Source organism: Aedes albopictus, chromosome 3, assembly GCF_035046485.1.
Source record: "Aedes albopictus strain Foshan chromosome 3, AalbF5, whole genome shotgun sequence".
Lineage (NCBI taxonomy): Eukaryota > Metazoa > Arthropoda > Insecta > Diptera > Culicidae > Aedes > Aedes albopictus.
Genome location: NC_085138.1, coordinates 25,573,075 through 25,589,142, shown reverse-complemented (window position 1 = coordinate 25,589,142; position 16,068 = coordinate 25,573,075). Strand labels below are relative to the sequence as shown.

General features: G+C 46.5%; 1 protein-coding gene across 1 annotated transcript; it reads right to left on the bottom strand.

Annotated features, from left to right (window-relative positions):
- Positions 1–559: 559 nt before the first annotated feature.
- LOC109426121 (zinc finger matrin-type protein CG9776) lies at positions 560–15,066 on the bottom strand. Its single transcript, XM_029865664.2, has 6 exons — positions 14,812–15,066; positions 14,149–14,697; positions 13,818–14,008; positions 12,495–12,772; positions 2,850–3,240; positions 560–2,789 (listed from the first exon to the last, which is right to left on the bottom strand). Exons 1-6 carry the CDS (start codon positions 14,828–14,830, stop codon positions 816–818), a joined length of 3,402 nt encoding a protein of 1,133 aa, XP_029721524.2. The 5' UTR covers positions 14,831–15,066; the 3' UTR covers positions 560–815.
- Between the last annotated feature and the right edge of the window lie 1,002 nt (positions 15,067–16,068).

Here is a 16,068-nt window from a genome sequence, read left to right as displayed (position 1 = left end):
GGCTCTGGCGAGCTTCATGATTTTGTGTTGCATCGTCACGTTGCCCGCAAAGTGGAAGCTGTCCGTTTCAGTGGATTGCTCCTCCTTGCTCGCATCAGCCGCACTCCGCTCTTCGACCAGGAGATTATACTGCTTCTTGGCCAGAGCCTGCGACTTGCGAAGCTTCAGCAGGCGCTGTCTGCTCGCTGGTGGGTACACCAGCCCCTCAATCTCGCCAGTCCTTCTAACGCGAACGGGTTCAACGTCGTTCCCTCTGCCTGCTCTCGATCACATTATTTTTGTTCTTCATGGATTTAGTAATAATTTCTGTTGGGTTCCCCTTAGATCTGCTATTTCTCACAAATGAAGTAGTCGCCAAAGAGCCTGGCTATAACCCGGCAAGCATCAAATTGCTGTGAGAGGTACCCAGGCACCTAACAGAGATGAAATCGATTAATACAATAAATAGAAGAAATAATGTGGAACGAGCTCACCAATTTAACTGTAATCATCTTTTTACAACCATTGATCCTACCATTTACATGACTTTCGGATGATTGAATACGCCCGCACACAGCAATACTTTCAACAGTCGTATATTGGAATCAAGGATCGTATTTTGGATATCTCAATCGGATATTCTTTGAATACATTACTTACTGATGCCTCCTCACAAAAGACACGTGATGACTTACAAAACATCGAAGCAGGATAAGTGTTTGGTGTAATAAAATGGATATAAACGTCCAAAACTGCGCACGCAAACCCTCCCACCAACAACGGAAGGAACCTAAGAATGAAACGAGCTCACCATTTTCTCCGCATAACCTAGAAAGTTAGAAAATCTGCGCCGCCATATCGTCGGCATCGATGCCCAACATGGCCAGCTCCTCCAACTCGGCCCGCTTCCGCCGCGTTTCCTCGTTTTCGATTTCCGGCGGTGGAGGCGCCTGTGGAATCGGTTCCGATCCGCCACTGCCATCGTCGTTTTCGCTCGATGGTGGTAATGGAGGCGATCCCTCGGCACGGACCGGAGGAAGTGAATCCGACGAATGATCCGCGTTGGACCCCATTTCCAGCGGTTGGTTCTGCGATTCGTCATCGTAGGCGATGGCCGGGGCGGATACAACCGCGGAACTGTACTGGGCGGCAATCTGCTGGTTGTAGATCTCGATCGCTTCCGGCACGATCATCTGCGGCTGGTCGGTGTCCATGATCGGGACGACCGGAATCGGGGGCATCAGTTCCGGAGGTTTGGTCTCGCTGGCGATGAGCTCCGCCGGCTTGGGTTTGTCACCGTCGAAGAGGATATCGAGGGCCTCCTGGAAATCTTTGGGGAGTGGTCCCTTGCGAGGAATGGGGGCGTCGCTGATTGGTTTCGGTACGAGATCTGCTTCCGCCTCATCGATTCCGGGCGGAAGAATGCTATCCGGTTTGCTCGGATGGGCTGGTGGAGGCGGAGGTGCCCCCATCAAGGCCACGTATTGGTACGGATCCGGCATCATATCGACAAATTCTTCTGGTATGTGCTTGGTTCCGTTTTCTACGCTGACGGAAGCTTTTCCGGTGGCTTTCTCCGCCGGTGCTGCCTCTTCTTTCTTAGCCTCCTGCTGTTGTTTTTTGAATACTGGCATCCTGCCGATGAATGGCAACTTTTTCTGGCCGATGGCTAACGTGACCGGTTTCTTCTCCTTCTTGTCCTCGTCCTTCTTCTCCTTGATCTTCTTTTCCGGCTTGGGTTTCGGTTCCGGAGGGAAGTTGACGATCGGTTTCTCGATCACCCGGCGACCACGCGACCGGGATCGAGATCTGGACCGAGAATAGGACCTCCTCATGCGGAATCTACCCCGTCCATAGCTGGGACTTCGCCGTCCTCGAGATCTACTGCGCCTTCTCCGGTCGAACCGTCCGCGATCAAAGTCCCGATCACGCCTTCGATCGATGGGACTTCGTCGGAAACCTCCTCGCCTAATGGGGCTTCGGCTGGAACGTCTTACTGGACTCCTGCTGTTTCCACGACGTCCTGGACTACCTCGGCGCCACGGTGGCGTCTTGGATTTGCTGCGGCGACTGTGACTGTCCTCAGAACGATCATCATGATGGCGACCCGAACCCGACGGTCCATCGTCCCGTTTCTTCAACTTACCTTTCAACTGCTCCAGAAGTTTCTTCTCCGACTCGGAGATGATCGGATCCGGAGTTACCCACTGGGAAATCATCAGCTCGTCCCGCTTCTTCTCCCTACTTTCGGCTCCGTCCGTCATAAACGGCGGGGGTGGAGCGGCCAGTTCCTTCGGAACCGATGCCGTTTGAACCACGGTCCATTTGCCGGCTGTGGATTCCTCCGGCTGGTGGGTCTGTTGGGCATCCTTCGCTGCTTCCTGAGCTTTCAGAAGGTTTCGCATCGCCACTCGAATCGACGTGGCCGGATCGAATCCGTCGCCCTTGGTGCTCTTCTGGTCCGAGTCCGAATCCGAACTGGAGCTGGAACTGGAACTGCTCGAGGAAACCGCCCGTTTCTTCTTCTTCTTGGAGCGCTTCTTCTTCTTCTTTTCCTTCTTCTCTTCTTTGCTCTTCTTGCGCTTCTTACCTTCGCTGGATTCGGTGGACGACTTCTGCAAAGAAGATCCGGTTAGGAAATCTACGTCACCTCCTCCGACGACTGGTAGAACAGCTGCCGGGGTGGCATCGTCGGTCGTCGTGGTGCTCGCTTGCTGCTGTTGGCGATCGGTGTCCCGCATCTTCTCGTACGCTTTCTGCCGATCGGACATCCAGTCGATCTCGAAGTTGGTATGGGAGTCGAGGTAGTCCTGGAAGGGGGAAGAACAATAGTCAGAAGGGAGGATGTTTGGGACAAGAGTAGTACTTACCGTATAGTTATCTCCATGCTTCTGCGATTTCAAATGGGCCGAAGCACTCGGGAGATCGCCCATCCAGTAGTCGCAAATCTTGCAATACCAAGCCGTGGCCGGTACGAAGAACTGCAGCCCACGGATGGGAGTCCGCTTGCTCGGCAGATCCGGATCGGTTTTGGCCATATCCTCCGGGGTCTGTTTTTCCCGCCAGGGGAAATCCTTCGACACTTCGCCGGTCAGCCGGGACCGGTGCTGCTCCGAGTGCAGATGGTTGAGGTATTCCTTGGCCGTTTTGGGGAAGATGTCACATACCGAGCACCAGTGCAGTTCCGGATCGTAGTAGATGTAGTTGAACTGCGGCTTGCGCTTGCTGTCCGTTTCGTTCGGGTCGGTTTTTACTCCGGGCCTGGGGGATTTATAGGAAAAGAAGTGATTCGATTGTAATCGGAATTTAAAATAATGAAAAAAGGTAGATCTTAGCGAACAATGAACATTTTCTTAGCAATACCAATGCGGATTCTGAACCAAATCATTTTAGGGTAGCGAACCACTTGGGCAGCGGCCGGTATTTTGGGAACTCTTCGCTATAACTCAGTCAATTCCAAACCAATTGACTTGAAATTTTGTACACGGCTAGATACTATACGTATCTCATCGCGTTCCAAAAATTGTGTCAATTGGTTCAGAATTGGTTTAGCCCGAGCAGAGGAGAATATCCATAACAATTTTTTTTGGACACTCTCATTTTGTTATAATCAAGCTTTTGATATACATTAACTCAATTACATTTCAATAACATGTTTTGTTGAAGTATAAGTTTTGTTATTGTTGTATAGCGCATTTAGTTCACCACTGGACTATCGCACTAGTTTTTACGAGTGCGAAAACGCTAATAAAAGTGCGCGATAGCATCAAATCAACTCGGTGTCCTCAGAGCACTTGTTCACCATAGATTGAAGAAATAGTGCGCCGAAGACATCAACCTGATTTGATGCAATCGCGCACTTTTATTTACGTTTTCGCACTTATGAAGTCGCAGTTCGCAGTCCAGTAGTGAACTAAATGCGGTATACTATTGATCAACTTATCAATAATAGCACAATCAGTATCAAGTTTTGAAATCAAAGCAACAATTAGATCATAATGAACTGCCCTTTTGTTTTGTTCCATTTTTGTACTCAGTTAGGAAGGAAATTTCTGAATGAATCCTCTGGAAATTCCATAAATAATATTCGGAAAAACACTTGAAAGTTCTGGAGAAACCCTTCGATACCCAGGAGAAGTCTTCAAAAGAACTCCTGGCGCAGTATTCCTAGAAATTCCAAATGTAATTCTTCTGAGCAATTATTAAAAATCCTTGGCAAAATCTATTGAAAACTTCAGGAGAATTCCTCGAAAAAAAAAACTCCTGGTGAAATTCTCAATTAAATTTTCAGAGAAATCTTAAATTCGGGACAAATAATCACGGGAAATTCTGAAGAAATCCTTGAAGGAATTCTGTTCATATTCTGGAAGAATTTCTAGTGGAGTCTTTGAAAATCTGTGAATGATTCCGTAGAAGAACTCTCGGATAAATTTCTTGAAGATTTTTCTTTTACATTTTCTTAGAATGAATTTCAAACTGAATATAGTATTTTTCGATCATTCAAAGTATTGTTAATCATGTTATTGGTGGGTTTGTGAGACATAGGGAATAATTTTATATAATACGTATCATAATTTACTATCAATAACTAATTAATATGAAAATTTGTTATTAAAATATTTTCCAATTTCACTGTTATTAAGTTGTTATTGAAACTAACAAAACAAGTTATTAAAATGGTTTTCCAAGAACATTTTTTGTTATGATATTTGTTATTTTGCCGCTTATGACAGACAAGTTTACAACATAATATGTTATGTTAATAACTTATAAATAATCGATTCTATTATTCAGTTATTTTACCCAAATAACACAGCTGCTTATGCTGTTGTTATTCCCTTCTGCTCGGAAGTTATAGCAGAAAAGTGCCCAAAATAGGAAACCTGCCGAGATGGTTTCACTTCCCTATCAACTTTCTTCGGCTTCTCATATTCTCATGTGCAAAGCCATCGCTAGAACCAGAAACGGCCTTACGTCATTTTTGACAGATCGGCAACGAGCGAATTCATCTATTTATCTACTCACGCGGTAATACACAAAGAGACGTGTGCCAGAACCACGTTACCATTCGCTAACGCACCATTGAATTCGCGCTGACACAGAAGTATAAATGATATGCCTAGGGCAAGCGATTGTCTCAACATTCTGATTATGAATGATTCCGCACTGTGAGTCTAACCTTTTTGAACATCTTTAGAAGCCCGTGCGTTGTGCCAGAATTACACTAGGATATTTAAAAATCTCTCAGGGATGTTTCTAAGAGTCCTTGGGGATACTTCCCGAGCTTTTCTAGAATGTTTCCAGATGATGCTTGCAAAACCCGGGACTTGGAAATGCTCACACAAGATTTTGAAGATGCTTTCAGAAGTCTTTAGGAATGCTCACGAAGCCTTTGGGCTTTGGGTATGCTTCCAGATCGCCTTTGACATGTCTCCAGAAGTCTATGGGGTCATTTCCAAAAGGCTTTTAGGATGCTCTGAGAAGCGGTTAGATATTGGTACTGCTAAAAACATTTTGGGATGCTCTCAAAAATTTTCATTAGATTGATTTTGTGGTTATTTCAGAAATCCTTGTCGATGTTTGCTGGATGCCTTGAAGTTTTATCCAGGAGCACTTGGAATTACTTCCAGAAGCCCTGGAAAGTTTCCAGATGTTCTCTAGAATGCTTCCAGGATTCAGAAGCACTTAGATTTGTTTTCAGGATGCCGTTGGGATCTGAGACGAGACTCGCGAAGACGGTCTTCTTTTTCTCCACTTTGTTATTTTTTTCTTCTTCCTATCTGTGTTGACATTATGTTTTGGGCTGGTGGTTCAAACACGTACGTGACCGCATCAGCTCACATGCAGTGTGACTGAATCCCATTCACGCACAAAATCATGTTGAGTTGAAATTTTGCATCGCCAACAATCGCCAAGCAAAGTAATCATTGGAATATTTTGTTTTCAATTTATTTTTGACAGTACAGGAGAAGAAAATGCTGCTCGGAGTGAATTTTGGCTTCAGATTTTATCTCGGATAGCAATACTTTCCTCGTTTTAGGTAACGTAATCAAACGGGCTACAACTGACAGCTCAGTTGGGCTGCACTTGACGTTGCTTTTTTTCCTCTTCGCGAGTCTCGTCTCAGGTTGGGATATGTAGAAACCTTTAGGATACTTCCAGATCCCCTTGAAGATGTTTTCAGAAGCTCTTCTGGTTGCTTCCAGAAGCATTTTGGAATGCCTCCAGAAGCCAAGAATTCTGTTTCCAGAAATACTGGAAGGTGTTCTCAGGAGCCCGTTGGGATACCTGTCCCAGAGGCATTCCGTATTGCTTGTAACATAGTTTTTTTTTAGATTCTTTCTTCCAGAAATTCATGCAGATGTTTACACTGCCGTGAATCGCATATCAGTCCCATCTTTGCTGGATTTCCTATGCAAATGGGACAGATATGCGATTCAGGGCAGTACAGGAGCCTTAGAGTTGTTTCCAAGAGTCCGTTGGGATGCTTAGAAGAAGAAGCTCTTTGAATGGCATCTAGAATCACATGGAGTTTCTTTGGAAGCCTTGTGGAACGCTTTCTGTAGCTTTCTGGAGTACATTCGCCTATGTGTTTGTTTCCAAAAGCACTTGAAGTTGCTTCCAGGAGCCTTTTGGTATGCCGCCAGAAGCCCTCTGGAATGCTTCTAGGATCCCTTGGAGATGTTTCCAGACTTTACAGTTGCTTCCCACGAGCCTCTTGGGATGCTTTCAAAAGCTCTACGTAATGCTTCCATGAACACTTTAGTACCATGTTTCCACAAGTCCTTGGCGACGTTTCCAGGAAGCTTTTTGAGTATACTTCGAGGATCCCTTTAATGTGCTTCCAGAAGTTCTTGGGGACGTTCCATAATGCTTTTGAGAATGCTTGCAGGAGCTTTCAGAAGGTAATAGTGCCAGAAACATACCTTACCTTACTGGTAAGGTAAGGCCTAAGTCTCAGACACTGTAGAGTCGAACACCTCTGTCCCCAACAGAAGAAAAAAAGGCCTGAGTGTCCTCTGCTTTACGTAGGAGTCTTCTCCATTCGAATCGGTTCATGGGTTTGCATCTCCAGTTCCGCACTCTGCGAAGGATTCGCAAATCGTCTTCCACTCTCGAAAACCATTTAAATCGGGTTGCTACCCGAAATCCTGATGACGTGACCCGCCCACCGTAGCCTACCGATTTTCGCGGTGTGGACGATGGTTGGTTCTCTCAACAGGTGATGCAGTTCGTGGTTCATTCGCCTTATCCAAGTCCCATCTTCCATCTGCACTTCGCCGTAGATGGTACGCAACACCTTCCGTTCGAAAACTCCAAGGGCGCGTTGGTCTTCTGCACGTAGGGTCCATGTTTCGTGCCCATAGAGGACGACCAGTCTAATCAGCGTTTTGTAGATGGTTAACTTCGTGCTACGGCGAACTTTATTCGATCGTAGAGTTCTGCGGAGTCCAAAATAAGAACGATTTCCTGCCACCATGCGCCTCTGAATTTCTCTGCTGGTGTCGTTATCGGCGTTCACCAGTGAGCCCAAGTACACGAATTCTTCAACCGCCTCGATTTCATCACCGTCGATATAAATTCTGGGTGGCGGGCGCGGTGATTCCTCCCTGGAGCCCTTTGCCATCATGTACTTTGTCTTCGACACATTAATGACTAATCCGATTCGCCTGGCTTCACTCTTCAGTCGGATGTACGTTTCCGCCATCGTCTCAAGTTTACGAGCAATAATATCAATATCATCGGCGAAACCAAGCAGCTGAACGGACTTCGTGAAAATCGTCCCACTCGTGTTTATCCCCGCTTTTCTTATTACACCCTCCAAAGCAATGTTGAACAGCAAGAACGAAAGACCATCACCTTGCCGTAACCCTCTGCGAGATTCGAAGGGACTCGAGAGTGTCCCTGATACTCGAACTACGCACATCACTCGATCCATCGTCGCCTTGATCAACCGTGTCAGTTTGTTCGGGAATCCGTATTCGTGCATAATCTGCCATAGCTGTTCTCGATTGATTGTATCATATGTCGAATTGAAATCGATGAACAAGTGATGTGTGGGCACGTTGTATTCGCGGCACTTCTGCAACACCTGACGGATGGCGAATATCTGGTCCGTTGTAGCGCGTTCACCCATAAATCCAACCTGATATTGTCCCACGAACTCTCTTGCAATCCGTGATAGACGGCGACATACAATTTGAGAGAGTACCTTGTAGGCAGTGCTCAGTAGTGTGATCGCGCGATAGTTCCCGCAATCCAACTTGTTGCCCTTTTTGTAGATGGGACACCCATTCCTCCGGTAATACTTCCTCCTGCCAAATCTAGGTAATGACCCAGTGCAGTGCTCTCACCAGTGCTTCTCCACCGTATTTTAGAAGTTCGTTTAGTAGTTATCTGCTCCAGCGGCTTTGTTGTTTTTCAACCGGCCAACCTCCTCCTCAATCTCTTGGAGGTCAGGGGCCGGAAGTCTTTCATCCTGTGCACATACTCCAAAATCTGTTACCACGCCACCTTCGGTACTTGCAACGTCGCCATTGAGGTGCTCATCGTAATGCTGCCGCCACCTCTCGACCACCTCACGCTTGCTCGTGAGAATGTTCCCGTGATTGTCTCGGCACATATCGGCTAGTGGCACAAAGCCTCTACGCGAGCGGTTCAGCTTCTTGTAGAACTTCCGTGTGTCCTTAGCGCGGTACAGCTCTTCCATCGCTTCGCGATCTCGTTCTTCCTGCCGGCGCTTCTTTCTCCTGTTCTGCCTGTTCCGTGCCTGTCTATAACGTGTCTCATTCGCTTTCGTACGGTGTTGCAGTATTCTCGCCCAGCTGCATTTTTCAACTGTTCATATTCGCCGTCGTACCAGTCGTTTTTGTGATTCGGAGTCGCGAAGCCTAGTGCTGTAGCCGAGGTGCTACCTATGGCGGATCGGATGTCCCTCCAGCCATCTTCAAGTGTAGCTGCGCCAAGCTGCGCCAAGCTGCTCTTCCGTTGGTAGGGCCACTGCTAACTGCTGCGCGTAGTCTTGAGTCACTTCTACGTTACGAAGTTGCTCGATGTTCAGCCGCGGCGTTCGACTTCGACGCGTGGTGATAACTGTCGAAAGTTTTGAGCGCATGCATACAGCGACTAAGTAGAGATCCGAATCTATATTCGCACTGCGGTATGTGCGGACATTGGTTATATCCGAGAAGAATTTACCGTCGATTAGAACGTGGTCGATTTGGTTTTCTGTTTGATGATCGGGTGATTTCCAGGTGGCTTTGTAGATATCTTTGCGGGGGAAGAAGGTGCTTCGGACTACAAAAGGCTGCAAAGTTTACGCATCGCTGGCCATTATCATTCGATACGGCGTGCAGGCTGTTTCACCCGATTACCGATCTGTTCATTTCCTCCATTCCTACCTGCGCGTTCATGTCGCCGACAACGTATTTCACGTCACGCGGCGAGTAACCATCGTATGTTTGCTCTAACTGCGCGTAGAACGCTTCTTTCTCGTCATCAGGTCTCCCTTCGTGTGGGCATTGGACGTTGATGATGCTGTAGTTGAAGAAACGGCCCTTAACTCTCAACATGCACATCCTTGCGTTGATCGGCTGCCACCCGATCACACGTTGTCGCATCTTGCCCAACACTATAAATCCTGTTCCCAGTTCATTGGTGGTGCCACAGCTTTGGTAGAAGGTAGCCGCTCGATGCCCGCTTTTCCACACTTTCTGTCCAGTCCAACAAAGTTCCTGCAACACCACGATGTCGAAGTTGCGGGGATGTAGTTCGTCGTAGATTATCCTGTCACATCCTGCGAAACCTAGTGACTTGCAATTATTCCATGTTCCAAGTTTCCAATCGTAGTCCTTATTTCGTCGCGTGGGTCCTTGCCGATTGTATCGAGTCGTATTTTCTCCTACGTTATTCGCAATGGGGATTTTTACGGGTGGCTTATTGGGCCTACGCCAACAGTCCTGTCTCGTCGGATGGACATCGTGCCAGTTCTGTTTAACGTCCCAACCAACACTAGGACGACCACGCTGATGGGGCTACCACCTTGGATCTAGCTGGGCGTGGTGCAGCGTTTCTTACGCAGCCGCTGAATGCCAGAACAGACGCTGTTTGAGCCGCATCTCCTTGGTGAACAGACACTCGGATCGTACCTCCTCAATCTAGCTGAAGTCAGAAGGACAACAGTGCCCAGGCTGCACTACCAGCTAAGCACACGACTCTTAGCTGGCGGTCTTTATCATCACTCGAACCGTGAAAGCATGAGGTACGAACACGTGGAAGACGACGTGCACAATCTAAGGTCTTAACTGAACACGTTGTTGACCTTGGATCGTAGACGGTGGACAAGTTCTTTCGATTTTGGATGTGGTTTTGAATGTACTTGATTGCAGGTTGTGTTGAACAAAATGTCCCACAATCCAAAAAAGCTCGATTCACTCGGTACAGAACAAGTTGAAATTGTTTACGTTTGTGACGTAACAGACGTAACACCTTCCTTGCTTCACGACGTCGCTCAAAGTAACGGTACATTCGAATTCAGCAATGAGACCCATTTCGTGACAACGTTGATGAATGCTGAACTTACAAATCACGGTGATGTCTGCTGCGCTGTCTCCAAAGGTAATGCATGTCGCCGCATCTCCAACATGGTGTATTGAGAATTTCGGATTGCGATTTGCTTTTGTGCGGCTGTTTTGATGAACTCTTCACTGCACAATGATATTCCTCCGGTCTTCTCGATAAAAGACCTATCTCGGTTCAGATTCAAGAGTCCTTGGCATTCCTCTGCTAGCGAGCGTAAAGTCATCTACGTAGTGGGATTGGAACTCTCGATCTGTGATAGAAGGGTTGTCTTAACATCCGGGGCCTTGCTTGAATTCAGGCCGGAAACGAACATCAAACACTTGAACTGGTCCGCGTTGATCTCCGAGAACTCGAATTCTTCACATTTTTCATTCACAACTCCAGCGTAGGTGAAGTAGTCGTCGGTCGGATTCTTCTTGAGCTGCAGACACTGACTAGTAACGTTGATTGAAAAGCGATGTTTGACAACCGAAAATGGACTACAAAGTCTTGATGGTTTCATCGAAAGTCGCTTTCTTTGGCTTCTTCGGCAGGATGTAGCTTACATACTTCTTATGCCCTACGGCGCTAAGATTCCGAAGCAGCAAACGAACCTTGGTCGGTCCATCCAGAGCTCGAGCGTCTTCTTCGAATAACAGATCTTCGTAATTGACAAACCAGACTTCAAACGTTATTCCTGCTTCCGAGTCGTAGTTGAACTCGTTGATTGCGCTTGACGATACGAAATATTGCTAATTCGATATTGTAGTCGGAATGTTCTTGCCTTATCTGAAGTCCTGGAGCACTTCTGGCGTTGTCGTGACAAATTAACTGCTGAACTAGACTTGTCTTGTAGTTTAGCACTCGGTTCCGAAGGTAGTTTTTCAGTATTTTTTCACATTCGCATTGCGATTGACATAACTTCAGTGCCACCACAGAGGTGCCTTTGTATTGATACGGCGAGTTTTATAACTAGTTTAAATCGACTTGTATTTTAATCTTCTTATCGTCTAGTCTTCTGCCGTGTGCAACATAGTTGTCCCATGTTCTATGGGAATCCCTATTAACATGGGTCTACAAAGCTTCACACGGCAATCTTCTAGTCTTCCAGTCTTGTTGTTTTCTAGTCTTGTGGTCGTCTAGCCTAGTCTTTCAGTCTTCTAGTGTTCTCTTATTCTAGTCATCTAGTTTTTACTTACTTAGTATTTCTGATCTTGTAGTCGCCCAGTACATTAGTTTTCTAATCTTCTTGTCTTCCAGTATTCTAGTTTTCTAGTCGTCTAGATTCCTATTATTTGGTATTCTAATCGTCTGGACCAAAACCCTTAAGTCTGGACGTTTTATCTTCTAGTCTTCCAGTCTTTTGATTGTCTAGTCTTGTAGTCGTCCAACATTTATCGATTCTTCTAGTTTTAACGTCGTCTAATTGTCTAGTCCCCCAGTCATTCGAGCCTTCTTAGCATTTCAATATTTTTTCTGTGTTTCTAGTCATCTAGTCTTTTTGTCTTCCAGTCTTCTGGTTTTCTAATCGTCTAATCTTTCTAGTCTTTCAGTCTCATAGTTCTTTATTCTTATAGTCGGCTAGTTTTCTGGTCGGGACGTCGTCTAGTCGTCTAATCATCCAGTCTTCTAGTTATCTATTCTTAGTGTCAATCGGAACATTTGCAGCCGCCGTTTCCTAATTTGGATATTGACGCTAGGCTTTGCTTCCCAGATATTATTCACGTTCAGATCCAAGCGTTAATCCAAGCGTTAATAAATTGTGTAGAATGTACATCTACAACATACCATTCCTTTCGATTTCAAAGACAATTTATTCAGTTCCACCTTAGTCATTTAGGTAGATATTTACAGTACTAGCTTCCATAGCACCGATTTTTCTAGATTACAATGCTTCCACCGTGCTAAAACGATTCGCTAAGACATATAACAAAAAAAAAACAACATCTACTCACTTCTCGTCCTTCTTGTCCTTGCGCTTCATCGTCTGCAGCACTTCCTTCTTGAGCCGTTCGGGCGATCCGGACTCCGACCGTGCCGGCTTGCTCGATCGTTCCTTGCTCGGGCTCCTGGAGCCCTTTTTGACGGAATCTCCTCTTGCTGCTCCTGATCCGTCTCCTCCTCCTTCGGACATGGGTGGCGGCGGAGGCGTCGGGCTCTTGTCCTTCCCAATGATTCCGTCCAACATGTCGATCACGTTCTCGATCGTGCTGATCTTGCTCTGGATCTGGGACTGTAAAATGACGGGCGGGCGGGGGTGGTTTCGAAATTGAAGGGGGAATCGCGGGATTCAAGGGAAGAGGAAATAAAAGAGAAATAAGGTACGATTAGTCGAGTTAGAGGTGTCCTTGGGGGCGTTTCGCGTGGTATGATATCGTATTTGGATAACCTTGCTGCATCATTCTTATTGGAATTGGTGAGATTAGCAACTTATCGAGGCCTAGGATCGGCTATTTGATTCTGGTTCAGAGCTAGAAAAGAAAATATCCTTCGGGGGGCGTTGAGTGCATAGTCTTCTCTTGGTCAATCATCTGGTCCGGGCATCTCCAGGGGCTCCTTCGGGCAGGCTTACAAACTAGTTTACAAAGCATCCCTAACCGAGCGGATGTAAGTTGAACTCGTACTAGGCCCTTTTCTTACATCGCACCCTTACAAAGCGTACAATTCTACGATACAATACATAAAAACTACTAACGGCGCCAACTATCGCTCTCTCTCTGTGCTCCAAATGGGTCTCCAAGGATCGATCGTGCCAGGACATCCCTTCCCATTCCTCCGAAAAAAGCTTCAGATTGCTCCAAAATCATTTACCAACAAAAACGGGAAGGAATGACCAACGACGCGAGGATCTTCAAGGAATTTCCGCGTAGTGCGCGTTCCGGATCAGGTTATCTCAGCCACTTCCGGCCACACCTCTCTACGAATCGATTCTCGCGGAATCAATGTGAAGAAGGAAGTCACGCGCACACAATCAAATGCTGCGGGGAAAAGTGTTGCGTTTGAAAGAGAGAATACACAGATACACACTCAAAAGTGAACTACGAAAGAAACAAAATAAACTGAGAATCGTGAAGCGAATGCTCCTCTTCCCCGCCGGAAGTCGAAGAAGTCGAAGAGCGATCCGGATCTCACAGAAAGGGGGTGGGAAGGTGTAAAAGTGTGTTTCGACTTTGAAAATAAACTTGTTGGTTGAACACGGTTCTGAATCGTCTTTTCAGGGGGGTTTGGAGAGACCCTTAACGGTCTAGGTGCGATTCCTCCGGTCAACCGGCACTCACCTGCAGTTTATCGTTTTCCTTGACAAAACTGTTGGTCGTTGGGGAGGGAGGATCACGCCCGGAACAGAGATCCGATCGTTGCTCTTTCAGGGTTTTCAGTTCCCGTTTCAGGGCACTGGCACGGCGCCGGTAGTCGTCCCGTTGTTTCTTCAGCGAGGCACGCTGGTTGCGAACCTCCAGTGCGATCGCGGCTGGGGAAGAGAAAAGGTTTATGTTAAAAATCTTGAAATTCAATCAACTGCATGTTTCCGAATCTAGCATCTAGCAATATTATCATCAATTGAACTGAAAAGCACTAATCTCTAAGCCCTAAAACCCATCAACCACCTACCTTCTCTCTTTCGCTTTTCCTCTTCGGTTTCCTGCACGGCCCACCCGGTCGCTCCGTACTCCGCCCCCGGTGGCCCCGGCTGTCCTATCATCATTGACCCTGGGGCCGTCATCATACCGCCGTAGGCATCTACCGGTGGCGGAGGCCCACCCTGCGGAGCACCGTAATCGTACCCACCGTAACCGGCGCCCATGTCTCCCATGTAGGCCGGCGGAGGCGGCGGCGGAACGACATAGCCCCCATAGGCATCGTACATCGGTGGGGCCGCTCCCATGTAAGCAGAAGCGGCCACAGCAGCCGGGTTCCCGATCATCGGTGGCGGCGGCGCCACCTGCATCGGTGGTGGAGGAGGAGGACTACGACTGGGACTGCGCCGGCCACGGCCTCGCCTTCGCATCGGTGGTGGACTTGGCGAACGCCTCCGCATACGATCCCTGCTGCGACTACGGTCCCTCCGCCTCCGGCTGTAACTTGGGCTGCGTGACGGCGACCGACGGTTATCACGGCTTACGCTACGCGATTTCCTCGATTTTTTATCTTTCTTTTTACCTACAAAAGCGGAAACAACGCGAAATTATTCGCATCGTGAAAGGTAAACAAAGCCCGTTAGCATCAATCGATACAAGATAAACATCACTGGAGGATCTCACGGCCGGTGCTTACCATCGCGTTTGTCGTCCATCTTTGATTTCAGCTTCTGCACCCCACAGGTGCAGCTGCAAATTGCTGTTTAAAACCAATTTTTTCACACCTCACTGCACCACTTTATAATTTTAAGATATTTTCAGTATCAATGTACACTTTTACAGTGTTTTTGCACGTAATAAACTTTAATTTCACGTTAAATTCAAACTTTTCAAACCACCAATCTAGAAACGATGCACCACCTTTTCGACGACGATGTGTTTGACAGATCGTCGATCGATCGATGATGGGAAAAAATGAGAGGTAGCACGGTAAAACAAAGTCACACTAAAACTATTTAGTACCTAGGAAATGCAGCCTGGAAAACCAAGGAAAAGGTTGGAAATCTTTGAAATCATTATTGAAATCACAAAAATTATTATGATTATTTTACTGATTTTACCCATCAGGGTGCAGAAATTTCTACAAACAGAAGAACAGAATTGTGGAGTTTGGGATTTTTCTGGGAAGTAATCACCCCTACGTGCAGCACACACAACTTACCCAGGCTGACGTTGGTTCGCAAGTCGCAAGAGTGAACGCGGTTGGGTGACGCCTGGAGTTGTTGCTGCGCAAGTGGGGATGCTAACATTGTTTGCTTGACAGTTCGCATCACATTCAAATGCGCTATATCGCCTGCTGTAATCATTCTCTTTATCACAGCTTTATTCAGTACATCTTATATCTCACATCCTTCTTCTACTCTGAAGAAGTTTTACACATTTTTAACATAAAATTGAATTTACGTATCTCAATTTGGAGTATTTACTTACAACCATTCAACATAATTAACTGTTATATTACATCGTCACATACGTTGCAGCTGCTGCCATGGCTGCCGAATACAGTTTTCATTGTGAGGTACCATTCTGACTATGCTGCTGTTACTTTGTTTTCCAAAAAAGATCGAACATTTTAGTACTTAATTCTAGATTGAGTTTAAATAAGGGCGAAAGTAACATGAGAGAGTTCTCTTCATCGACTCTCTCTTCTGCAAATTAAAGTGACAAGATGCAAATTAAATCGAACTTTTTTACACTTAGACACTAGATTGCATCGCAACCTAGCGATTTATGACCAAAAAGTTCAACCATATTTGCATCTTGTCACTTTAATTTGAAGAAGAGAAAGTCGATGAAGAGAACTCTCTCATGTTACTTTCGCCCTTATTTAAACTCAATCTAGAATTGTAGGAATGATGTTTTCTGACGAGCAATGGTAGCTTGCACAGTGACG

What these genes read in the sequence shown, in the direction of transcription:
- LOC109426121 (XM_029865664.2), bottom strand. An exon ending in AGGAAAACGATAAACTGCAG is followed by an intron (nt 12,773 to 13,817) that starts GTGAGTGCCGGT and finishes GTCATTTTACAG; the next exon opens with TCCCAGATCCAGAGCAAGAT. An exon ending in AGCATGGAGATAACTATACG is followed by an intron (nt 2,790 to 2,849) that starts GTAAGTACTACT and finishes TCCCCCTTCCAG; the next exon opens with GACTACCTCGACTCCCATAC.